Source organism: Lemur catta, chromosome 1, assembly GCF_020740605.2.
Source record: "Lemur catta isolate mLemCat1 chromosome 1, mLemCat1.pri, whole genome shotgun sequence".
Lineage (NCBI taxonomy): Eukaryota > Metazoa > Chordata > Mammalia > Primates > Lemuridae > Lemur > Lemur catta.
In genome coordinates this window covers 108615331-108640982 of record NC_059128.1, presented here as the reverse complement: position 1 = coordinate 108640982, position 25652 = coordinate 108615331, and the positions used below count along the sequence as shown (strand labels likewise).

The 25652-nt window shown below is 53.6% G+C and overlaps 1 protein-coding gene across 2 annotated transcripts; it reads left to right on the top strand.

Moving 5' to 3' along the window:
* The first annotated feature begins 1979 nt into the window (after nt 1-1979).
* GNA15 (G protein subunit alpha 15) lies at nt 1980-24176 on the top strand. 2 transcript variants are annotated; one of them, XM_045544561.1, is made up of 7 exons: nt 1980-2480; nt 10501-10685; nt 14347-14501; nt 14947-15075; nt 17606-17735; nt 19813-19966; nt 23274-23585. In XM_045544561.1, the coding sequence occupies exons 1-7, from the start codon at nt 2336-2338 to the stop codon at nt 23498-23500; spliced, it is 1125 nt and encodes a 374-aa protein (XP_045400517.1). In that variant the 5' UTR covers nt 1980-2335; the 3' UTR covers nt 23501-23585. The 2 variants fall into 2 exon arrangements, with proteins under 2 accessions (XP_045400517.1, XP_045400525.1); XM_045544569.1 differs by lacking the exons at nt 10501-10685; nt 14347-14501 and having other exon boundaries at nt 1982-2456; nt 15062-15075; nt 23274-24176.
* The last annotated feature ends 1476 nt before the right edge of the window (nt 24177-25652 follow it).

The window sequence follows — 25652 nt, the reverse complement described above, 5'->3', positions numbered from 1 at the left end:
AGGACACGTGTTCTGGACGGTGCCAGGCATGTGGAAAGGAAGTAGTTGTGCGGTTTGGGGAACTAAAGGAAGCCGTGTTCAGAAGCTGGGGAAGTGAGCAGAGGCTGGGCTCCCAGCCGGGTGGATCCAGGGAGCCGGCCCGTTTATTCTGAGGCCAGTGGGAGCCATGGGAGGTGTTAAAGTAGGGCTCTGCCACCCTGGTGCAGGCTGGAACTTGCTGGGTGTGCTGGGGTCCAGTCTGGAAGTGGACAGCAGCAGGGAGACGCCAGGAGGGGTGGCCCTCTGCTCTTGCCCCAGGAGTCCTGTGACTCAGCCTGGACTCCCAGTTTTGCTGGTTATTTCTGTTCTACGTGGTGACCTATTTCTGCGTTCCTGCCCCAGAGAGGGAGCGCCCCTCCTCACAGCCATCCGGTTGGGGGCAGGGTAGCACTCACTGGCCCCAGGGACCGGGCCCTCTATCACATTTCCCATCTGCCATTCGTTATAAATCAACAGCAAAGAAAACCGCATGTTCGAGCTGGGCTGGCCCGGGCCCCCGCCTTCAACGGCCGCCACTAAGCACCGGTGTGGGGGAGGAGGGGAGACTGTTGTCGCCCATGGGCTGTGTGACCCCGGGCACCTCACTCACCCTCTCTGAGCTGTGCTACTGATACATCTGTGAGAGGACCAAAGGCTACCAGGGTGGGGGAGGGAGTTGATCCAGAACTTTCTAGAATTTTCTAGAGCCTCTCAGGGCTCTGCACCCAAATCATAGAGACAAACTCCCCTTTAGCTGTGTCTAGAAAGCAGCCATATTCCCCGCCCCCCAGCTCACATGCAGGGCCCTGAGGCCCTCGCTCAGAATTTATCACCATCCAACAGGTTCACACATATATAAATGTTTAATCTTCATGGTATATTTTATTTAAGCTAATATGTCCAGATTACATCATCTCAACTTGGAATCAGATTTATTTTATTTTATATTATTTTATTAATTTTTTTTTTTTTTGAGACAGCATCTCGCTCTGTCACCCAGCCTGGAGTGCAGTGGCATCATCACAGCTCACTGGAGCCTCCAACTCCTGGGCTCAAGTGATCCTCCTGCTTCAGCCTCCCAAAGCTCTGGGATTACAGGAGTGAGCCACCGCACCTGGCCTCAGATTCTTTTTTAAAAAATTTATTTTCTTGGCCAGGCGCGGTGGCTCATGCCTGTAATCCTAGCACTCTGGGAGGCTGAGGCGGGAGGATTGTTTTGAGGCCAGGAGTTCGAGACCAGCCTGAGCAAGAGCGAGACCCCCATCTCTACTAAAAATAGAAATTATCTGGCCAACTAAAAATATATATGGAAAAAATTAGCCGGGCACGGTGGCACATGCCTGTAGTCCCAGCTACTCGGGAGGCTGAGGCAGGAGGATTGCTTGAGCCCAGGAGTTTGAGGTTGCTGTGAGCTAGGCTGACGCCACGGCACTCACTCTAGCCCGGGCAATAGAGCGAGACTCCTTCTCAAAAAAAAAAAAAAAAAAAAAAAAATTTATTTTCTTATCTATTTCTCCAAATGGAGGGTTAGGCAGGGAGGTCAGGGATTTGTGTCCTTTCAGCCCCGTGCTTGGCACACAGTAGGTGCTCCATAAATGCTTGCAGAATGAAGGGCTGGCCCCTTCCCCAAAAGTGCCTGCTGCGGCATCTAGACTCGGGGGCCCCACTGGTGAGAGATGGTCCCCGGCTCTGTCTCCCCCCAGCCCCAAGTCGCTCTGTCCTCTGTGCCTCAGTTTCCTGATCTGTCAACCAGCGATGACAATAGTAAGTACAGGGTGAGGGGACACTTAGACGCACTCAAAACGGTACGTGCCACCCGGCCTTGGCTCTGGCAGTAGCATGGAGATGCCGGTTCCTAATTGGCCCAGAGGAGGGGGGCAGCTGGGGGCTGGCCCAGGAGGCCAGGCAGAGAGGCCACCCCTTCTCCAGAATGAGGAAGGAGGCCCCGCCGGCCACCAGCACACAGGACCAGTGTGTGGTGGGGTTTTCCCGCCACCGCCCCGCCCTGTCCCGGCCCCCACCTCGCCTGCCCTGCGCCCTTGGCCGTGAACCTGTCGGGCCGGGTCTGGGCAGGCCGGGAGGCAGGCGGAGCCCTGGGCCTCCCCACCTCCTGCCTCCTTGCGCCCCCGCCCTGTTCCCAGCACTCAGCCCTCTCCGCCCCGCCAAGCCAGGCTCCCAGGGTGTTGCAGGTACGGAAGTCCCAGGGGAGTAACCCCCCAGGAAGAAGGCGGCCCCCCACCTTGCATGCCCTGGGGGTGGCCTGGGCAGTGGGGGGCCGGGGGCGATGCCGCCGGGTGTCCTCTGAGGCCCCCACACCATGGCCCGCTCGCTGACCTGGCGCTGCTGCCCCTGGTGCCTGTCGGAGGACGAGAAGGCTGCGGCCCGAGTGGACCAGGAGATAAACAGAATCCTTCTGGAACAGAAGAGGCAAGACCGGGGTGAGCTGAAGCTGCTGCTGCTGGGTGAGTCCAGGGCCGGCGGTCGAGGAGGAGGAGGAGGAGGAGGAGGAGGGGGAGGAGGAGGGGGAGGACGAGGTGGAGGACCAGGCTGGGTCGGGTGTCCTCACTTCTCCGGGGATGGGGAGATTCCGGCAGCCCATTTTCTGGGCGAGCAGAATGAGGCTGAGAGAGGCCAAGTTCCTGGTCCCAGCCCTGAGCCAGGGTGGCTGGGCCAGACCTGCCCTACCTGCCTGTGTCATGGGACCGGAATGATGAGCTCAGGTGCAGCCGCCCAGGCCAGCCGTCCACCCGCAGGGGAGAGGCCGGCTCCAGCGCTCTCCCATCCCTGCAGGGCCCGGGGCTCCCCCTCTGGTCTCTGTCTCCCTGGCATGGCTGGGGACGCCTTGTCCATGGTTTGTTTGGGGGCTGGGATTGGTTGATTGACTGGTTCATTCATTCATTCATTCATTCGAGGTGTATTGAGTACATTGAGAGGGAGGCGGAGGCAGAGGCTTGGGGTAGGAGGAGAGAGGCTCTGCCGTTGCTGTCGGTGAGGATTTTAAGGCTCTGAGATTCTCAACTCTGAAACCTCAGGGTCTGGTGTCTCCTGTGTCTTGGTTTCCCAGCCACTGTCCCCTGATTGTGGTTCTGGCTGCCTAAGCCCAGGGACGCTGGCCTTGGGGGTCTCCTGGGATCCCTGAGCCCTGTGCCGGGGGCTAATGGTCCCAGATCTTCTGCCCTCCCATGTGCCTGCCCTGTGAGGTCACCTTGTGGTGGTCCTTGTCATTCTGTCCTTGCTTTGCATTTCCCTTTTGCCTTTAATTAATTAATTAATTTATTTATTTATTTATTTTGAGACAGAGTCTCACTCTGTTGCCCGGGCTAGAGTGCAGTGGCATCAGCCTAGCTTACAGCAACCTCCAACTCCTGGGCTCAAGCAATCCTCCTGCCTCAGCCTCCCGAGTAGCTGGGACTACAGGCATGCGCCACCATGCCTGGCTAATTTTTCTATATATATTTTTAGCTGTCCATATAATTTCTTTCTATTTTTAGCAGAGACGGGGTCTCGCTCTTGCTCAGGCTGGTCTCGAACTCCTGAGCTCAAACAATCACCCATCTTGGCCTCCCAGAGTGCTAGGATTACAGGTGTGAGCCACCGCACCCTGCCTATTTTTTTTATTTTTTGAGACAGGGTCTCACTCTGTTGCCCAGGCTGAAGTGCAGTGGCATCATCATAGCTCACTGCAGCCTCCAACTCCTGGGTTCAAGCGATCCTCCTGCCTCAGCCTCCTGAGTAGCTGGGACTATCAGTGCAGCCACCACACCTGGCTAGTTTTTCTTACTTTTTGCAAAGATGGGGTCTTGCTATGTTGCCCAGGCTGGACTCAAACTCCTGGCCTCCCAAAGTGCTCGGATTACAGGTGTGAGCCACTGTACCTGGCCCCTTTTTCCTTAAATATTTGGTAGCATCACCAGTGAAACCATCTGAGCTTGGAAGGTTTCTAGTTAAGAACTTAATGTCTTGAATAGATATCTCTATTTGATGTCTTTAATAGATTGGCTGTTATTATATTAATAATGTATGATATATTAATATGCCTTATTCATTATTTCCAATACATAGGGAAATTTATGCTGTCTACTTCTTGAGTGAGCTTCAGTCCATTGTGTCTTTCAAAGAATTTTGTCCATTTAGTCTTAGTTGTCGAAATTATTGGCATAAAATTGTTTGTAATGTCCCTGTGTTGCTGACTGTAGGATCCGTAGTGATGGCTCCTCTTTCATTCTCGATAATCTGTCATTTGTGTCTTTTCTCCTTTTTTCTTGATCCACCTGCCTAGGGGGTGGTCAGTTTTGGTGATCTTTCCTTCCGCAGCTCAGGTTCATTTGTCCCCACCCCAGGGCCTTTGCACTTGCCGTTCTTCCTGTCAAGAGCTCTCAGCATCACCCCAGTCTTTGTAGGGCTGGCCCTTCCATACCATAGAGGTCTCAGCCCAAGTGTCACCTCAGAGAGAGGTTTTCTCTGGCTACCTAGCTGTGAAGACAGCTTTGTCATTCCCCATTCGCTTCCTCTGATTTTTCTCTGTAGCCATCACTAGTGGATGTCCTTACCGCTCCTCTGTCCCCAGCATCGGGGACAGGTGTACAATGAGCCTGACACACAGTAGGTACCCCATCGATGCTCTAGGAATGTGTGAGTGAGTGAATGAATCCTGTTTCAGAGCAGGTGTTCCCCGGATGTTGTACCGTATCTTCCTGCACCCGGGAACGTCCTTCACCCACACCCCGCTGAGCCCTGCTCAGCTAGCCTCAAATTGGGACGCCCCTTCTACCGATGTGGGGTGGCGGAGACAGTCTATGTCCCCAAGTGATGATGGTGGCATCTTGCGCTGTGGTTTGGGCCACCCTGTCCCAGCCCTGAGGGCTGCCTCTAAGCCTCCCTCTCTTCTTGGAAACAGGAATCGAATCCAAAAGTTCTTCCTTTCCTGGAGATGGCTGGTCCTTCTGAGGAAGGGGACCAGGGGGGAGGGGTGGGTCTGTCCCTGACATGAAGTAAACACCATGAGACACAATAAGGGCACTAGAGGAGGCAGCTGTGTCCTCAGCACTCTGAGACAGTCCTCCTAGGACCCCAGATGGGAAAACTGAGGCCAAGAGAGGGACAGCGACTTGCCCAAGGTCACACAGCTGGGATGCGAACCTAGAATTCTGGTTCCAAAGTCTGTGTCACCTGACTGTCCTGGTCGTCTGCCCCAGGGGGAGAAAACCCACAAGATCCCAGTAATAGGTGGGGAAACTGAGGTTCGGGGAGGCGGCAGAATTTGTCTGGCCAGAGCCAGACTCGGATGCTGAGCCTCTCGTCACCTGCTATAGCTGCCCAGGCCTGGCCCTGTCGCCCCGGGAGCCCCGTTTCCCGGGGGGGGTGGATCCCTGCAGATGGCGCGGCTCGGGCTGCCGTGTGGTGGCCGGGGCTTGGCACGGCTCACCCGGTTCCTGCCTGGCATCTGCCCAGTTCCACTTCCTCCTCCATGCTTGGGAGGGAGGAAGCTGCCACTTCCTGTCTGGGCTGTGCCGCCTTTGTGGGGGGGTTCCTACAGCAGCCCGCTCCCCCCGCTTCTGCCCAGGAGCTGTGTGTGGCGGGGCGGGGGCCCTGGAGAGGCCCCAGATTTCCTCGTGACTCCAGGATGGCATCGGGCTGCAGAGAGGGGGCTTCCGGGGGAGTTTTTCGGACTTTTGAGTTATGACCCATTCATGAGTCACAACATCCATGTGGGTGGCAACCAGGACTATTTTATTTTATTTTTTTGCTTTAATGAAGCAGAAGAGAAGAGGGTAGAAATATCTGGGCATCGCGGCAAAATAAAGTGAACTGTTGCCTGGGGAGCCTTCAGGTTGTTCTCTGCACTTCTGGGGGGACTCGGGACCTGAGAGTTGGAAGGCAAGGGGGAGGGAGGCATCGCTGGCCAGCCGTCTGCACAGCGCCTCCAGCAGCACCCAAAGGAGCCATCTCGCTTCCCGGTGTCTGCGGGAATGTCACATGAACTGACACTTGGATGAGGCTTAAGTGGCTCAAATGGCTGCGCCCATTTTGTTGGGGAAGGACTTGTAGGGACCTGAGTTGACTCCCTGGGTCTTCCAATTGCTGGGTGACCCTAGGCAAGTTGCTTAACCTCTTTCATTCCCTGTGTCTCCTCTACAAATGGGAAATAACAGGAATCTATGAGGATGGACTGAGGATACAGAGTCCCTTGGCTCAGGACCTGGGAAATGGTGGGAGTTAGATGGTACTCACTGGGCTTATTATTATTAGTAGTAGTAGTATTCAGGCAGGGGAACTTCCAGGTGTAATAATTTAAAAGCCCATAGACTAGGAGGCCGAGGCAGGAGGATTGCTTGAGCCCAGGAGTTCGATACCAGCCTGGGCAACATAGTGAGACCTCATCTCTAAAAAAAAAAAATTTTTTTTTTTTTGAGACAGAGTCTCGCTCTGTTGCCTGGGCTAGAGTGAGTGCCGTGGCGTCAGCCTAGCTCACAGCAACCTCAAACTCCTGGGCTCAAGCAATCCTCCTGCCTCAGCCTCCCAAGTAGCTGGGACTACAGGCATGCGCCACCATGCCTGGCTAATTTTTTCTATATATATTTTTAGTTGTCCAGCTAATTTCTTTCTATTTTTTAGTAGAGACAGGGGTCTCGCTCTTGCTCAGGCTGGTCTTGAACTACTGACCTCGAGCGATCCACCCGCCTCGGCCTCCCAGAGTGCTAGGATTACAGGCATGAGCCACCATGCCCAGCCTACAAAAAAATTTTTTTTAAAGTTAGCTGGGGGCCGGGCACAGTGGCTCATGCCTGTAATCCTAGCACTCTGGGAGGTTGAGGTGGGTGGATCGCTGGAGGTCAGTAGTTTGAGACCAGCCTGAGCAAGAGCGAGACCCCGTCTCTACTAAAACATAGAAAGAAATTAGCTGGACAACTAAAAATATATACATAAAAAATTAGCCAGGCATGGTGGCACATGCCTGTAGTCCCAGCTACTTGGGAGGCTGAGGCAGGAGGATTGCTTGAGCCCAGGAGTTTGAGGTTGCTGTGAGCTAGGCTGACGCCACGGCACTCTAGCCCGGGCAACAGAGCGAGACTCTGTCTCAAAACAACAAAATAAAAATAAGATAAAAGCCCGTAGACTCTGGACTCAGACAGAGCTGAGTTTGAATCCCAGCTCAGCCACTCAGCAGTGTCATGATCCAAAGCCATTCCCTCGCCCAATCTGAGACTCAGTTTCCCCATCTGAAAATGGGGCCGAGAGTCGTTCCCCCAGTGTGGGGCTCCGTGGAGTCCAGCTCTGAGAAGCCCATGAGCGCTTGGTCAAGTGTGAGTGAGCTCACGGCCACTTCTTCCATCCCCAAATCGCCAAAGCTCCGAAAAGTGGAAAGATCTCCCCAGGTTTCTGCATGGGAGCTCCCTGGGAATTTGCAGGAGGATGTTTGCTTATCTCACGGACTGTCCACATTCCTAAGTATTAGTGAGTTTGTCTGTCCCCATCCTCAAATGCCATAAATTCCAGAATCCGAGACAATACAACGGCCCTACGTTGGAGAGTTTCAGAGTTTCAGATAGTGGACTGTAAGGTGTTTTTGTTTTGTTTTAAGGAAACTTCTTGTTTTGGAATAATTTTATTTTTAAAAATTAAAAAAAATTTTTTTTTTAGAGATGGGGTCTTGCTCTGTTGCCCAGGCTGGAGTGCAGTGGTGCGATCATAGCTCACTGCAGCCTCCAACTCCTGGGCTCAAGCGATTCTCCTGCCTTAGCCTCCCAAGTAGCTGGGACTACAGGTGTGCACCACCATGCATGGATAATTTTTAAATTCTTTTTGTAAAGATGGGGGTGTTGCTCTGTTGCCCAGGCTGGTCTCTAACTCCTGGCCTCAAGCGATCCTCCCTCCTTGGCGCTGGGATGACAGGCAGGAGCCACCACACCCGGCCTTGGAATAATTTTAGATGTACAGAAAAGTTGCAAAGGTAGCGCTGGGTGTCCCCATCCACCCCTTACCGGCTCCCCATCTCCACAGCATCTCAAATAACCACCGAGTGTTTGTCACAACGGGGCAGTTAACGTGGGGACGTGACTGTCCGCAGCCCTTAACTGAATGCCACATTTTATCTGGATTTGATCAGTTTCACCTCTCCAGACCAATCTCATGTCACATTTAGGGCTTTTGTTTTGTTTTGTCTTTCCTAACTTTTTTTTAAAAATAATTTCAGGCTTATAAAAAAGTTGCACCCGGATTCTTTTGCAGATGTTAACATTTTACCACATTTCTTTTATTCCCTCTCTCTATATATGTAGATACACACATATTGATACACTATATACACTATATATAAGCATGTATGTGTATACTTATCATTTATGTAATGCACGATCATCTCTGTAATTTATTTATGATATATTGATATATTTAATACACACGTATATATATTTTTCTGAACCGTTTGTGAGTAAGTTGCAGGCCGGATACCTTTTTGCTCCTAAATGTTCAGTGGCTTTGAGTACCACCAAAAGCAAGAACGACAGGACCTCGACCAAATGCCGGTGGCTGGTGGGACGCGGTGCCCCCAGCCAGCCTGCAGGCTCGAGTCCCATTTTGCCAGTTTCCCCAAATTCCCCACGATTGTCCTAATTTACAGCAAGAGAAATGTCTTCTTCTTGACCTCCCAGCCCAACAGACTTGACCTCTGGTGAGTCTAAGGCTCATCCCAGACCTGCCCACTCAGCCCTCGGACGTGCACAGGGCCCCGGGAGTGACATGGGAAGGGCCCCCCCTCCTCTCCTCCTCCCGCCGGCCACCTGGCCTCCCAGCCTCGCCTCCTGTTTCCTCTTTGTGGGCTCCAGCCAGGCCACCCCTTCCCTTTTTCTGGTGTTCCAGTTCCTTCTGCATGACCCCCACCCCCACCTCATCCTGGGAGGCAGAAGGAGGCCCATATCCCCCTCCTGTCCCTGGACGGGCCACTGTCCCCCGGGAGCCATGTGGGCTGACAGGGTGCTGGAGGAGCCTCCTGGCCCCCCACATCCCACCTGGCACATCTCGCCCATTTTACAGATGAGAAAACAAAGGCCCTAGACAGGGAGGGACGGTCAGACAGCAGGGAGCAGCACCTGGTCCTGGAGTGTCTGGTCGCAGGCTTTTGAAGATTCCGGTATTATTATGACGGACCCAGGGCCGGCTTCATGGGTGTGTGACCTGGGCCGTCCCACGGGCCCCAGGCTCAGAGGGCCTGAGGTTTCATTTGTGCCCGGCCCCAGAAATTCTGTGGCTGGTTCTGCTAGGGCCTCTGTCCACTGTGTCCGGTCCGTCAGTGACACCATGTCTGTTCTGTCTCCCAGATATCTCTCAGATATGTCCACTTCTCTGCAGCTCCACTGCGGCCACCTGGACCAGCTCTGTCCCCTCCTCCCTGATCCCCCGCCCCCTGCCTGCTCATTCCCATAGCCTGTCCTCCCCTAAGCTGACACCAGAGGGCACCTGTGAGCACCTGAGTCAGGGCCTATCCCTCCTCTGCCCACAGCTCTCCATGGCTCCTACCTGGGGGCGGGGGGAGGGGGGAGTTCCAAGTCCTCCTGGCAGCTCACCAGGCCCTGCACAACCTGCCCCGTCCCCTCCCCACCCTCCTCTCTTCCCCCTCTCCCCTCCTCACTCTGCTCCAGCCACATGGGCCTCCTGGCTGTGCCTCCAACACGCCAGGCACGGTCCTGCCCCAGGGCCTTTGCACGGGCTGGGCCCTCTCAGCTCTTGCCCCGAGAGAGTGACCTTCCAGCCTTCAGGAGTCACTTCCTCTGAGAGGACTTCCTTGACTGCCTAGCTACCATAGTCGCCTAATTATTCTTTACCCAATTTCTCCGTTTCATTTCTTCCATTGAGGTTTCTCTGCCTGAAATGATTGTAGCAAATAATTATTGTTGTGGTGAACAATAATATTAATAGCAAAGGACACTTGTGCAGACCATGGCTGTGCCAGGGGCCAAACAGTAAATATTTTCTGCTTTGCGGGCCAGTCTGTTGCGACACCCGGCTCTGCCGTTCGAGCACAAAAGCAGCCCTGGACACGGCATGAACAGATGCCCCCGGCCGTGTGCCAATAAAACTTTATCGATGCACACTGAATTTCATATCATTTTCACGTGTCAGGAAGTCTTATTTGGACTCCTTCCAATCATTTAAAAATACAAGAACTGTAACCATAAAAAGTATCAGGAATGTAAAAACTTGCTGGGCCCTGTGACAGCAGGTGGGGCTGGCTTGAGTTGGCCCTCGGGGGCGGAGTTTGAGACCCCTGCTGTGAGCGCTTTGCAGTGAGTCCATTTGACCCTCACTCCGGTTTAGCAGGCAGGGCCTCCTGTGGTCCGCGTTATACAGATGGGGAAATTGAGGCACAAAGTGGCAAAGTCACTGGTCCGGGGTCACAGAGCGAGGCCTAGGAGGCCCGGCACTGGGTTGGGGGTGTCCGAGCCCCTCGGAGGGCTGAGCGATTTGGTGGCCTCGTCTCCCCAGGCCCTGGCGAGAGTGGGAAAAGCACGTTCATCAAGCAGATGCGCATCATCCATGGCGCGGGCTACTCAGAGGAGGACCGCAAGGGCTTCCGGCCACTCGTCTACCAGAACATCTTCGTGTCCATGCGGGCCATGATCGAGGCCATGGACCGCCTCCAGATCCCCTTCAGCCGGCCAGAGAGCAAGGTGAGCCTCCGGGCCTGGGGTGCAGTGCCCGGGGACCCCAGGGCAGGTCTGTGTCCCCTCAGCTGTCTGGGGAGGGAGCCCCGAGTCTCACCCCACCCTGCCAGGGCACGGGCAGCGCATCACCTTTCTAAAACCAGGAAGCTTCCGATGTGTCACAGCCAGTCCACGGACATCAGGGCTGGTGGTAGCAGCTGACGCTTTCCTGACAGCACCTGGATGTGGTGTGGGCTCGGCGCATCTTAGCGAGTGGTAGGATTATTTCATCTGCATGCTACCTCTTTCCAGTTCGTGCCATCATCCCATTTATAGAGGAGAAAACAGAGGCTCAGAGAGGTGGCACGATTTCCTTAAGACACACAAGCCACAAGTAGAAGTGCAAAGGCAAGTCCTCAGTATCCAAACCACCACACTATACTGACTTTCTGAAAAAGATAACATGTAAAAAAAATTGAGATATAATGCACACGTGCAGGACAAGTCACAATGGACAAGTCCAGTGAATTGTCACAAGGCAAACGCACACCCGTAGCCACCACCAGGGGCAAGAAGCAGAATGTGTCCTCAGAGGCCCCTTCCCTGAATTACGACCTGGCCACACGCAAGGGTAACCACTATATATCCACATAGATCGGTTGCCTGGTTTTGAACTTCTCATAAATAGAATCCTACGGAATGTTCTCCTATGTCTGGCTTCTGATGCTCAACACTGTGTCCGTCCATTTATCTGTTGGTCTATTTATCTACCCTTGAGTGAATGTCACTTCACGTGACGATGGTAGGTTCTGAGTATAGTCTTGAAATTCACTAGTGTAAATATCCCCACTTTGTTCTCCAGGGTTGGTTGGGTGACTCTGGGTCCTTTGCATTTCTGTATACATTTTAGAAATAACTTGTCACCTTTCTCTCTCACACACACACTCACACACACCTATCTGGGATTTTGGTTAGGGCTGCATCGAATCTATAGATCAATTTGGGGAGAATTGACAGCTTAAAAATACTGAATCTTCCAATCCACGAACATGGTATATCTCTCCACGTATTTAGGTCTTTAAATTTTTCTCTTAGCAGTGTTTTGTAGTCTTCAGTGTAGAGGTCTTTCACATCTATTGTTAGATTTATTCCTGGGTATTTGGTATTTGTTGGATGCTATTGGTAAATGGTATTTATTTATTTATTTTTAATTTACCACTAGTTAGCAGCTAGTACATAGACACATAACTTATTGACCTTGCATTCAGGGGCCTTGCTGAGTTCATTCATTTATTCTAATGGTCTATCTCTGCACTATTTTAGGTTTTCTGCATATACAATCATGTCATTTGGGTATAATGGCAGTGTCATTGATTCCTTTCCAAACGCTATACTTTTCATTTCTTTTTCTTGCCTTATTGCACAGGCTAGAACCTCAGCACAGTGTTGATTGGAAGTAGTGAGAGTGACAACCTCATCTCTCAGTCTCAGAATGAAAGTCTCTTGCCTTTTTAGAGCGTCAAAGGACCCACACTCACTTCATTAAAAGCACATGAAGATCTATTCAGGGACTACATTGCATATAATTTTTACTGTGAATTTTTAAGAGGATGCTTCTTCTAATTTTTTTTATTTTTTATTTTTATTTTTTTATTTTATTTTATTTTTTTTTGAGACAGAGTCTCACTTTGTTGCCCAGGCTAGAGTGAGTGCCGTGGCGTCAGCCTAGCTCACAGCAACCTCACACTCCTGGGTTTAAGCGATCCTCCTGCCTCAGCCTCCCGAGTAGCTGGGACTACAGGCATGTGCCACCATGCCCGGCTAATTTTTTTTGCTATATATATTTTTAGTTGGCCAGATAATTTCTTTCTATTTTTAGTAGAGATGGGGTCTCACTCAGGCTGGTCTCGAACTCCTGACCTTGAGCGATCCACCCGCCTCGGCCTCCCAGAGTGCTAGGATTACAGGCGTGAGCCACCATGCCCGGCCTAATTTTTTTTTTTTTTTAAATCATTATTCCTTTTGACTGTCTATATTTTTTCAAAACTTTGCAGGCAATGTATTTCCAGGCTATTTGTTAGTTTGCTAAGGTTTCCATAACGCAGTACCGCGAACTGGCGGGTCAGACGACAGAAATGTATTTTCTCAGAGTTCCAGGGCTTGGAAGTCTGAGATCAAGGTGTCAGCAGGGCTGGTTTCTTCGAGGCCTCTCTCCTTGTCTAGTGGATGGCGTCTTCTCCCTCTGTCTTCAGGTGGTTGTCCCTCTGTGTGTGTCTGTGTCCTAATCTCCTCTTCTTATCAAGATACCATTCAGATTGGATTAAAGCCTACCCTAATGACCTCATTTTAACTTAATTCCCTCTTTAAAGACTATCTCCAAATACAGTCACATTTGGAGGTGCTGGCAGTCGGGACTTCAGTGTGTGAATTTGGAGGGGATGGGGACACAGTTCAGCCCGTAACAGGCTGCAGACATTTTTATGGGTCCTTGGTCCTGCAGAGAGGTTATCCCGGGCATTAGCCAGTCCCACCCACAGTCACCAACGTGTTCCCCGGACACGTTCACCTGTCGTCACCCACAATCACTCAGATGTTGGCCATACCCAATATTTTTATCAGAGGAACGCAGTGCAGAATTCGGGCACTGCAGAGAGGCTGAGGGGGGTGTGACAGCCTCAACTTCCTTTCTTCTTGGCCCCGTTTGGGCCACTCTGGGCCTGGCCACCCAGGCTGGTGTGGAAGGCCTGAGCCCTCGGAGGCTGGAGGGAAGAAGCACTGGGGGCACGCTCTCCTGCGCCACCCCTGCCCCGCCCACCCCAACCGTGGGCCTCCACAGCGGTGGCCTTCTGTGCCTGCCTGGCCCGATGCAGCGGGATGGCTGAGTTGGCGCCTAATGAGTCTTTGGTCGTGAGATCCCAGATCTACCCAGGACCCCATACTCCTTCGGCATGCCCCCATCCAAAACCCATCCAGAGAATGGGGTTTGGGGCCAATGCTTCAGAAATGCACATATAACACCCACCCACCCAAACACACACACGTGCATATGCAGAAATGCACACGCGCATGCACATGCACACGTGTGCACACACAGATACACACAAACCCACACACATGCACACACACATACAAACACAGACAAGCACACGTACAGAGATGCGCGCACACACACACACACACACACGCACACACAGAGTCCATCGCAGAGGTCTGGACAACACTTGTGCCTGGGTAGATCAGAGGCTGCTCTGGGGGCCGAAGGGGGCCCCCTGGGGGACTCACACAGGGCAAGTTGCTTCATTGCCTCGGTTGCCTGATCTGTAAAAGGGGGTATGACCTTAGAGACGCGCCTCCCAGGAGCCAGTGTGTGCGGAGCCTGCAGGGGCTGGGTGCCGGGGAGCTACTGGGTCCCTCTTGGTGCCATTTTCATAGCACTGTGCTGCCAGCCCTGGCTGGGGTGAGCACACGCGCCCCGGCTGCTCCCTCGTGCTGGGGTCTGCACTCCCCTCTGGACATCAGTGCGAGACCAGACGGGGACAAATTGGAGATGTGTGGGGCGGCCAGGTCAGGAACAGAGGCAGGAGGGAGAGAATGTGTCTCAGGGAGGGACGAGGGGGCCGTGGACGTGTCCGGGGAGGGCAGCCCTGCCCCGACAGGCTGCCCTGATGCCCTGTCCGTCCCTCCCCAGCACCACGCCAGCCTGGTCATGAGTCAGGACCCCTATAAGGTGACCACGTTCGAGAAGCGCCACGCCGTGGCCATGCAGTGGCTGTGGAGGGACGCCGGCATCCGGGCCTGCTACGAGCGCCGGCGCGAGTTCCACCTGCTGGACTCAGCAGTGTAGTGAGTCGCGTGGGCAGGGGCCGGGCGCGGGGCCAGGCTGACCAGCTGCAGGACGGTCCCCGCTGTGGGGTGCTTGTCCTTCCTGGGGGGACCCTGTTCCTGATGTCATGCCAGGGTGATTTGACAGCTGGGAGGCTGTTCCCAGGCTGTCACCATTCCTGGGGCAAGTCCACCCCCAGCTGACAAGTCTCCCGAGGTGACACCATTTCCCAGCAAGGCTGTTCGTGACGTCACACTTTCCTTGGAGTCCTGCTGCTCTGAGTGCAGCCGCCTCCCCTTGGCTCTCTGCTGCCTCAGGAGGGGTCCTCTGGGGCCCCCTGCAAACCCCAGAGACCTGGCCCCTCCCAGGGAGCTCTCCTGCCCCAGCAGGGTCCTCTCTGGGCCCTGCGTAGACGTCTGCGAAGCAAAGGGTGCAAGGCCAGGCTCAGGACTTCTCGCCCCACAGCTACCTGTCCCACCTGGAGCGCATCACCGAGGAGGGCTACGTCCCCACAGCGCAGGATGTGCTGCGCAGCCGCATGCCCACCACTGGCATCAATGAGTACTGCTTCTCTGTGCAGAAAACCAATCTCCGGTGAGTGAGTGCTCAGCCAGCCCTGGGCGTGGCGGGGGGTCGGGGGTGGGGGGTGTAGGGGGTGTGGTGGGAGGGGCAGGGAAGGCTTCCTGTAGGAGGGGCAGAGGAGTAGGACTTTCTTAGTCAGGACTGGGAACTGGAGGAGCCCAGAGTGAGACACCACAGCTCCAGGAGGGGAGATCTTCCTGGAGGAGGGGGCATAGGTGTTGGGGTGTTGAAGGATGAATAGGAGTTCACTAGTCCCAATCCTTGAGGGACTGCTGGGGAGGAGGAAATAGAGATTGTGTGGTCAGGGCTAGGCTAGAGGGATGGATTTGGGGTAGGGGGAGCGCAGAGGGTCATTCCTGTAGTGGTTAATTTCAGGGTGGAAGGTGCTGGATGTAGGAGACTCAGGAAGAAGCAGGAGCCATGGGCCAGGCTGGAGGGGCTGGTAAGGGCCAGGATGGTGGGGCTGCAAGTGAGAGGACAGTGCAAGAACTGTTTCTGGTGTGGACTGGGGGGGACGGGGTGAGTGTGGGGTTAGAACAGAAAGTCTGAAATGACACCCGAGTCTCTCGTCGAAGTGATGGGGGCAGACGTTGGAGCCGGTGGGCTGGGGGTGGTGAGATGATGAGGTGCTTTGGGGCAGGCTGAGTCTGAGGGCCGGGGGCAGTGCTGGGGGCCGGGTTGGCCAGATACACACAGGCCCGAGTGGAAGACAGAGGTGTGGGCGGCCAGTGCAGCAAGGGATCATCCGACACAGCGGTGGCTAGTGTCATAGGTCAAAAAGAGGTCAAGAAGGCTACAGTAAGAGAAAGGACGCGGGTTGGCAGTTATGGGGTCGTCGGTGACCTTAGCAAGCTCCTTTCCCATGGGCTGGTGGTGGAGCTGAGGTGGGGTGCAAGGAGATGCCCAGATATAGGGACTGTGTTCAGCCCACCCCTGCCGGGTCCCTCCTTTCCCTGGGTCCCCCACATGTGCTGCTCTGGCCTCCACAATAGCCCTAACCAGGAAAGTTCAGAGTTGGTCTGTTCACCACGGGTCTCCTCCACGAGGCGGAGATGCCACGAGGTTGGGGGCTCAGTTCGATTCTCCTGCTTCAGTAGGGTCAGCCGGAGGTCGGAGGGGAAGCTGGCAAATGGGGGTGGGTGGCTGGAGAGATGAGAGGGTAGGGATGGTGGCTGGATGAGTGGGTGGGTGAGTGGCTGGGTCGGTGGGTGCATTAGTGGGTGGATGGCTGAATGGATGAGTGAATAAATGGATGGGCGGGTCGGTGGGTGGGTGGATGGAGGGGTGGGTGGACGGGTAGATGTACGGATGGGTGGGTGGACGGGTAAAAGTTGGGGAGTGAAGGCTGAGGCTGGGGCAGTGCTCGGGAAGGCGGTGCCGAGGTGAATGTTCTCAGGCCAAGAACAGAGGCCAGCGAATGGAATGAGTGCTCAGGGGCACTGAGACGCTGAGACGGGAGGTGACGGCCAAGGGTCCTCGGCTGTCTCAGTCTGCAGAGCCCCTCTGTCATGCTCCGGGTGTGCGGGTTTGACAGACTCTGAGGACACAGGAGAGGGATCGGCCTCAGGGACCGGGAGACACAGGCACCGCCCACAGCCTGACTGCTGAGTCACCGTCCTCGGTTTCCCCTCTCCTACCGTGGGGCAAGTCCCTTCTTGCTTGCGGCTTCTGGCCCGGGCCTGTCCAAAGCCTTTGCTCTGGCATTTCCTGAGTAACGGTTGCGTCCCCAGGGAAGTGACGCACAGACTGTTATCGGTGACCCACATTTCTCAGAAGAGAGAACAGGAAGGCAGGGCCGCGCTCAGGCTTTTGTTGCGGCGTGTAGGGCGGAGGCTGGTGCTCTGGGCTGCGGATGGAGGGGACAGCGTTTGTCCTGGGAGCAGCCTCGCTCCCCTCTGTGCGGCCACTGGACACCCCATGGCCGGCCAGAGCACAGCAGCCCCATTTGACTGACTTGTGGCTGCATTTGGCAGTTCCCCCCGGGCCCCAGCCCAGGCCAGGGCACACCCCAGATCTCGCCAACCCGCTGCTCTCTCCCGCGGGGGCTGACAACAGGGAGCCTGGAGCAGGAGAAGCCTGGGAAAGCCCCGGCTCCTCCCTGCCTCTCCGTCTCCTCGTCCCTAAAATGGGTGTAAGATTCATCCTGACTCTTGGGGGTGACATTATAATCTACAAAAAGCGTTGGCCCCAGGGTTGGCAGTGGTGTGATCGTAGCTCACGGCAGCCTCCAACTCCTGGGTTCAAGCGATCCTCCTGCCTCAGCCTCCTAAGTAGCTGGGACTACAGGCACCTCCACGCCGAGCTAATTTTTCTATTTTTTATAGAGACAGGATCTTCTGTGTTGCCCAGTCTGGTCTCAAACTCCTGGGCTCAAGTGATCCTCCCGCCTCAGCTCCCAAAGCACTGGGATTACAGGCGTGAGCCACCATGCCCGGCTGCTGTTACTATTACTGATATTGGCATATCCCTGATGTGACTGGGGTCTGGGGTGCCACGTGGCAGGGTCCTGAGCTCTGAACGGGGGCATCCTGGTTCCCGGCAGGATCGTGGACGTCGGGGGCCAGAAGTCAGAGCGCAAGAAGTGGATCCACTGCTTCGAGAATGTGATCGCCCTCATCTACCTGGCCTCACTAAGCGAGTACGACCAGTGTCTGGAGGAGAACAACCAGGAGGTGAGAGGCCACTGTCTCTGTCACTTCCCTCGCCCTGTTGGCCTGTCATCGGAGCAGGACGCTGTCGCAGAAAGCGGGGTGTCTTTGTTCTTGAGCAGAACTGAGTGTGCCTGGTGTGGCTTTGAGCTTGACCCAAACTGTTGTTACACCCCCAGAGGCAGACCCGCAGCGACACACACACACACACACACACACACACACACACACACACGGAAATTCCTGTCCACACCAAGGAGTACACAGGCTGTTGTCCCACCCATTCATAGACACATCCTTGGGTGAGTGGCACATACATTCTCAGTCGCACAAGCACACACGTGCATGGCGGGACACTCCAGCCCCGAGACACAGCCACCTGCACACACACAAGCACAGCCATCGTAGGGAAAAAGAAAATGGGTCTCCCTGGGCTGCTGCTGCTTTTGTGATTGTGAACTTTTCTCTTAATTCTCTTATTTAACACCCGAGCACAGAGGTCGGCACAGTATTACCTGCGAGGTGTGGATTTTGTGGGTTCAAGTTTCGCATAAGACGCTTTTGAGATCTGAGAGTCAGATGTTATAATTTTGACTTTCAGATTGAATCAGACAGAATGAATTTCAGGTCACTCTGACATAGCTTGTCCTTGAATCCGGCCACGCGAGATGAACTCGTTTCCTGGGGCTGTCGTACTAAATCTGCACGGACCCGGTGGCTTAAACAACACATATTTATCCTCTCACAGTTGCAGAGGCCAAAGTCCGAGGTCAAGGGGTGCGCAAGGCTGGGTCCCCCTGAGGCCGTGAGGGAGGGGTCTGTCCCAGGCCTCCCCCAGCTCCTGGTGGTGGCCACATCCCTGGCGTCCCCTGGCATGTAGACGCATCACCCCGATCTCTGCCCCCATGTTCCTGGCACTCTGCCTGTGTGCACATCTGTGTCCAAATTCCCCATTCGTAAGGACCCTAGTCATGGGATCAGGGCCCCCCGACTCCAGTACAACCTCCTTTAACTAACTCCATCCGCAATGACCTAAATTCCAAAGAAGGTGCCATTCCAAGGTCCCGGGGGCTAGGCCTCGAGAGGACACAATTCAGCCTATAACACAAGACATTCAATACCTCACTGTATTTATATGTGACTAAACTACACACAGCTAAAAAAAAGATTCTAGACATCCGGGTGTCCCCACCGACACAGACACGGGACTTCACGCCCTCAGACCCGCCTGCCTGGCCACACACAGGCAAAGACGCGAACAGGTGCGAGAGCTGCATCTGGACGTGCAGTGATGTGACACCCTCAGGGCAAACATTCAACCTCCGCCTTCCCCCCCACCGTGGTCCCCAACCGCGGCCCAGGTCGGCCACCCCGTGCTCAGCAAGGCGGCCGCGCAGACGCGGCAGGCTGCACAGGCTGAGGCCGTGCGCTCTGGGACACAGAAATCGATTCTTTCCCCGTCCTGAGGCCAGAAGTCTGAGTTCAAGGTGTGGGCAGGGCTGTGCTCCCTCTAGAGCCTTTTCTGGTCTGGCAGCCCCTGGTGTCCCTCGGCTTGCAACCGCCTCACTACAATCCCTGCCTCTGCCTTCATGGGGCCATTTTCCCTGTGTGTCTGGGTCCAAATTTCCCTCTTTTTTTGTTTTTTTAAATTTTCTAAGTAGACATAGGGGTCTTGCTGTGTTGCCCAGGCTGGTCTCAAACTCCTGGGCTCAAGCAATCCTTCCTCCTTAGCCTCCCAAAGTGCCGAGATTACAGGCATGAGCCATCACGCCCACTCTAAATTTCTCTCTTCTTACAAGGACATTGGTCATTGGATTTAGGGCCTGCCCTGCTCTAGAATGGCCTCATCTTAACTAATTACATCTTCAAGGACTCGTTCTCCAAATAAGGCCACACTCTGAAGTTCCAGGTGGACATGAGTTTTGGGAGGACACTCTTCCCACCAGCGCAGGCACAAAACCATGCCGGGCACACCCAGGCAGCTGGCCACACTGAAGGGTGGGCACACCCCCGTCAGACCCAGGCCCGAGCCCACGCAGGGGAGGATCTCCGGTCCGAGCCGGCCGATCGGAGCACTGACCCACTTCTTCCCCGGACGCAGAACCGAATGCAGGAGAGCCTGGCCTTGTTTGGCACCATCCTGGAACTTCCGTGGTTCAAGAGCACATCCGTCATCCTCTTCCTCAACAAAACCGACATCCTAGAAGAGAAAATCCCCACCTCCCACCTGGCTACCTACTTCCCCAGTTTCCAAGGTGAGTGCTTCTAGAACTTTCTATACCCATTGCCTCCCAAAGCAGCTTCCAAAAGAGATGCAGACCAGGCCCTACCTCCGAGTGGAACTCCTGGAAGTTTCAAATAGGGTCAGAACTGTACACACCTTAAACATTTCATTTCACACTTGTTGGGCAACCTTTGGGATTTGGGCCAAGACCTCTGGACGGTGGGTTTGCCGTGGAGACCTGTCCTCAGGTATGTCGGGAAGGTGTTATCTACCATTTCCAGCACCTGCCTAGGTTTTGAAAACTTTTCTTTTTCTAATCTTTCATAGTCATCTCAGCTATACCCAATTAGAGAGCAATTTTTGTTCTTGAATCCATGACCGAGCTTTTGGCAATCTTTCTGAGGCACATGGCTTTGTTTTCATAGATAACAACAGGCCTCTTTCATGCAGCCCTTGCAGCTAAGAGGTTTCTGTATTGTTTCATTCAGCTGCGTATTGATCAAGACATGTACAACTGTCACAAAAAGGTCTGGGAACAAACCTTTAGCACATCCAGAGGGACCAAGGGCCAGGCCAGCTAGAGCCAATGTAAAAGCTGGGTGGCTTAAAACAACAGAAATGGATTCCCTCCCAGTTCAGGAGGCCAGAAGTTCAAACTCAAGGTGTTGGTGGAGTCAGTTCTTTCTGGAGGCTCGGAGGGAAAATCCACTCCACACTTCTCTCCCAGCTTCTGGTGGTGGCCAACTACACATGGTATTTCCTGGCTTGTAGACACATCAGTCCAACCTCTGCCTTCATGTTCACATATCCGTCTTACTGCTGTGTCCTCTCCTCTTCTTATAAAGCCACCAGGCATTGGATTTAGGACCCATACTCCAGTATAACCTCATTTTTAACTTAACTAATTACATCTGCAAAGATTCTATTTCCAAATAAGGTCACAGTTTGAGGTTCCAGGTAGACATGAATTTTGGAGGGGCACTATTCACCCCAATACACAAGCAATCATAGTAGATGAAGCCCTTGGCCAGGTGTGGTGGCTCACGCGTATAATCCCAGCACTCTGGGAGGCTAAGGTGCTTGGATTGTTCGAGCTCAGGAGTTTGAGACCAGTCTGAGCAAGAGCAGGAAAGAAATTATCTGGACAACTAAAAATATATATAGAAAAAAATTAGCTGGGCATGGTGGTGCATGCCTGTAGTCCCAGCTACTCGGGAGGCTGAGGCAGGAGGATCACTTGAGCCCAGGAATTTGAGGTTGCTGTGAGCTAGGCTGATGCCACAGCACTCTAGCCTGGGCAACAGATTGAGACTCTGTCTCAAAAAAAAAAAAAAAAAAAGAGATGAAGCCGTTAATACATGCTTGCCACTGGGTTAGTAGTCAGTAAACATAAGCTTTGGTGAAGTCACCAGGGTTTGACCCCTGGTCTTGTTACATCTTGGAGCCCATAAAACCAATTTTAGCCAATTTTATCCACAAGACTCAGGGTCTGAGAGACAGATGTCAAGTTCTTCCAGGATGGTGGTCTGGGACTGCTCCCCTTCCCAGATGTGCAATCCTGGGAATCAGCCCATGGCTTAGAAAATTTGGGAACAGGAAAGGTGGATAGTTTTTTGTTTGTTTGTTTCGTTTTGTTTTGTTTTTTTGAGGCAAGGTCTTGCTCTGTCACCCAGGCCAGAATGCAGTGACATGATGTTAGCTCACTGCAGCCTCAAACTTCTGGGCTTAAGTGATCCTCCCGGCTCTGCCTCCTGAGTAGCTGGGATTACAGGTGCCACCACACCCAGCTGATTTTTAAATTTTCTGTAGAGAAGGGCTCTTACTATGTTGCTCAGGCTGGTCTCAAACTCCTGGCCTCAAGTGATCCTCCCATGTCAACCTCCCAAGGTGCTGGGATTATAGGTGTAGGCCACTACACCTGACCAAGGTGGATAGTTTTGAGGGGATTTTTTTCCAGTCAGGTCAAAGAGAACCCCATGACTCATCTTTGTCTCCCTGTGGCCGGAGCACCCTTTGCCAACTGCTAGCTCTTGGCCCTTCCCTCCTCTGTACTAAATAATATTCGTGACAATAATAATAAACCAATAACAATAGCTAACACATCTACCACACTGGTGGGAGCACTCTACGTGGCTTGTTCAATCCTCCTTTAAAAACCCGATGCAGGCCGGGTGCGGTGGCTCACGCCTGTAATCCTAGCATTCTGGGAGGCCGAGGTGGGTGGATCGCTTGAGGTCAGGAGTTCGAGACCAGCCTGAGCAAGAGCGAGACCCCATCTCTACTAAAAATAGAAAGAAATTATCTGGACAACTAAAAATATACAGAAAAAATTAGCCGGGCATGGAGGTGCATGGCTGTAGTCCCAGCTACTCGGGAGGCTGAGGCAGTAGGATCGCTTGAGCCCAGAAGTTTGAGGTTGCTGTGAGCTAGGCTGACGCCACGGCACTCACTGTAGCCTGGGCAACAGAGTGAGACTCTGTCTCAAAAAAAAAAAAAAACCCCGATGCAGTAGGACTTATTCTTCTAAGCATTACAGAGATGGGGACACTGAGGCACAGAGTGGTGCAGTCACTTGCCAACAGTCACACAGCCAGTGAGTGGCAGAGGCTTGATTTGAACCCAGACTGTCTGAACCCAGAGCCAGAGCATCGGCCTTAAGGGCTGTGCTACTCTATTTATTAACCGCCGAGTCCTTAACATAATATGAAACCCTACAAACAACACTATGAGGTCTGGGACTGTTCTGATCCCTGTTTTAAGAATGAGGAAACTGAGGCCTACAGAGGTTACAAGGATTAATATATTAGATAACCCAACTCTCGAGTAGCCAGAGACAAGTCGAGTGTTCTAGAAGCTCTTAATTCATGTTGTGTTTTCAGTACATACGTACTGAGCTTCCTGACATGCCTTATCTGTGCAGCCACCCAAGCTGACTGTGGGGACTCCCGTCTTCTTCCTCGGCATGTCTCCCCATCTGCCGAGTCCCGGGAGGTCTGTCTCTGCAGCTCCAGGCTCCCAACCACCCCCCAGCTCCAAGCCAAGCAGACAGAGGGTCTCTCTTTAAGACAGTTCTGCCCCAAATCCCAGAACTGAGTCTCATTGGTCTGTTTCAGGTCACATGACTCTTCTGAGCTCCTCCTTGATGCTCCCATTGGCTGGGCCCGAGTCATGTGACCAGCCATGAAAACAAAACATGGCCTCAACACAGAGGAAAGATGGCGGGAGTAGTGGTCCCTGGGGCCTTTCCAGGTCTGGTTATGGGGAGGGGTATGCAAAGCCCCCCTAGGACCCAAGAGAGAGGGTCTTGACCCGACTCCCCTCCCAACTCCTTTCCCCAGGTCCCAAGCAGGACGCGGAGGCAGCCAAGAGGTTCATCCTGGAGATGTACACCAGGATGTACGCCGGCTGCGCCGACGGCCCCGAGGGCAGCAAGAAGGGCCCGCGCTCCCGTCGCCTCTTCAGCCACTACACGTGCGCCACCGACACGCAGAACATCCGCAAGGTCTTCAAGGACGTGCGGGACTCGGTGCTCGCCCGCTACCTGGACGAGATCAACCTGCTGTGACCCAGGCCCCACCTGGGGCAGGCGGCACCTGCGGGCAGGTGGGCGGCAGGGGTGGCGGGAGCGAACCCCAAGGGCCGCCCGCCGCCGCCCCCTCTCTTCCCCGCCTCTCACCAGGACAGCCCCCCACCCCATGCCAGTTCTCCTTCCCTTGCTTGACTCAGTTTACCTCCTTTGAAAGGGAGGGAGCAAAACGGCCATTTGGGATGCCAGGGTGGAGGAAAAGGGGAAGGAATGAAGAGATCGAGGACTTGGGCGGGTGGGTGTCTCGAAGGAGCCCCACCCCCGGGTCTTTCACCTGCTGGGTAGGGGTCTGGGACCCCTGTGGGTGATGCACACCCGGGGAGTGGAGTGAGCCTCGGGCGCCTTCAGAGTGGACTCTGGCGCCCCCTGGTGGACAGCAGGAGGCGCTCCCTCCCGGAGGGGGGGCCGAGACCCCCACTGTCCCCAGGACCCGGCTAGGCGGGGACTTCGCTTTGCCAGCAGTAAGAGTCCCGAGGCTCAAGGTGTGCCGCGCCCACGTTTACAGACGAGGGAAACCGAGGCCCACAGGCATCCTTCTCCTTCCCAGACTGGGAGCTGGGCAGGCTGCATCTTAAATGCATGCAAAACGTTGTATTTATTCGCTCACCCTCAGCGGGGCCCCTTGCGGGGTGGACATTAAAGACATGACATCCTGGAGGCCTGTGATTTCTTAGGGGCTGTGTCGTCAGCGTCATCCTTCTATGCCCTGGGGTCCAGCGGTTGTAGGAAGGGGTGGGTAGCAACATGGTGTAGGAAGGGAAAAAAAAGTTCTACTTGTCCACCCACCTGTGCTTGGCGCCGTACCCAAAAGTATGGGGGGCTGTGCTGTCTGTGTTTGACCTCTTCCCCTGGCTGGGGAGCACTTCTGAGCAGATCGCTGGGCTGCTCCTCACCCAGAATTCCAGCTGCGACCCGCACCCGGCTCTAATGAGGTCTCTCATCATCCTCAGGACAGCCACATGCAGTGCAAGCCATATCACCCCCATTTTACAAATAAGGAAACTGAGGCACAGAGAAATAGAATGATTTGACTAAGGTCACACACCTGGGAGGTAGCAGAGCCAAGAGCCTATTCATTTGCTTTTACTTAAAAAAAAAATAAGTAAATAAATCAGGTGCGCGACTATAGTCCCAGTTGCTTGGGAGGCCGAGGCAGGAAGATCGCTTGAGCCCAGGAGTTCCAGGCCAGCCTGGGCAACATAGCGAGACCTTGTAAAAACTTTTATTTTTTTAGAGCAGCTTTAAGTTTACAGAAAAATTGTGAAAATATTCCAGAGAGTTCCTATATACCCCACACCCAGTTTCCACCACGAATAATATCTTAGTGTGGCACATCTGTTTACAATTAATGAGCCAATATTGGTATATTATTGTTAACTATTCTTCATTCAAATTTCCTTAGTTTTTCCCTAATGCCCTTTTTCTGCCCCAGGACCCTACTCAGGCGCCCTACTCATATTGGATTAGGGTCCACCCTAATGGCCTCATCTGAACTTGATCACATCTGCAAAGACTCTATTTCCAGATAAGGCCCCATTGACAGGTAACAGGGTTTTAACTCAAACATATCTTTTGAGGGACAAGGAGCACATTTCAACCCATAACAGGTGTTTTGTAGAAAGCCCCTCAGTTGGGTTTGGTCAGATTAGAGCAGGTGACAGGTCTGGGGGAGGAAGAGGTCAGAGGTGAGGGCCCTCTCATCACATCCTATCGAGGGTTAGTGCTGGCAACGTGACGCATCACTGCTGGCGTGAACCTTGATCACCTGGCACAGGTAACAGGTAGTCATCCAACACTTCTTAAAACCTTTTTATCATGGAAAGTTTCAAACCTAAGAAAGCTGGAAGACTAGTCAGACCTGCATTAAGACTTTCATGGGCTTCCTCTTCCATAAAAAAAATTAAAAATTAGTTTTTACGACTGTGTTACGACTGGATTTTATGAATGAAATCCATACTCAGCAGGGTGTGGTGGCTCACACCTGTAATCCCAGCACTTTGGGAGGCCCAGGCAGGAGGATGGCTTGAGCCCAGGTGTTCAAGACCAGCCTGAGCAACATAGCAAGACATCATCTCTACAAAAATAATTTTTTTAAAAATAAAAATTTCAAAACAAAATATACAATTCAGTG

Coding starts and splice junctions, on each gene's coding strand:
- GNA15 (XM_045544561.1), top strand. CDS start 2,336: ATGGCCCGCTCGCTGACCTGGCGCTGCTGCCCCTGGTGCCTGTCGGAG. Junction 2,481..10,500: donor GCTGAAGCTGCTGCTGCTGG/GTGAGTCCAGGG, acceptor TCGTCTCCCCAG/GCCCTGGCGAGAGTGGGAAA. Junction 10,686..14,346: donor TCAGCCGGCCAGAGAGCAAG/GTGAGCCTCCGG, acceptor GTCCCTCCCCAG/CACCACGCCAGCCTGGTCAT.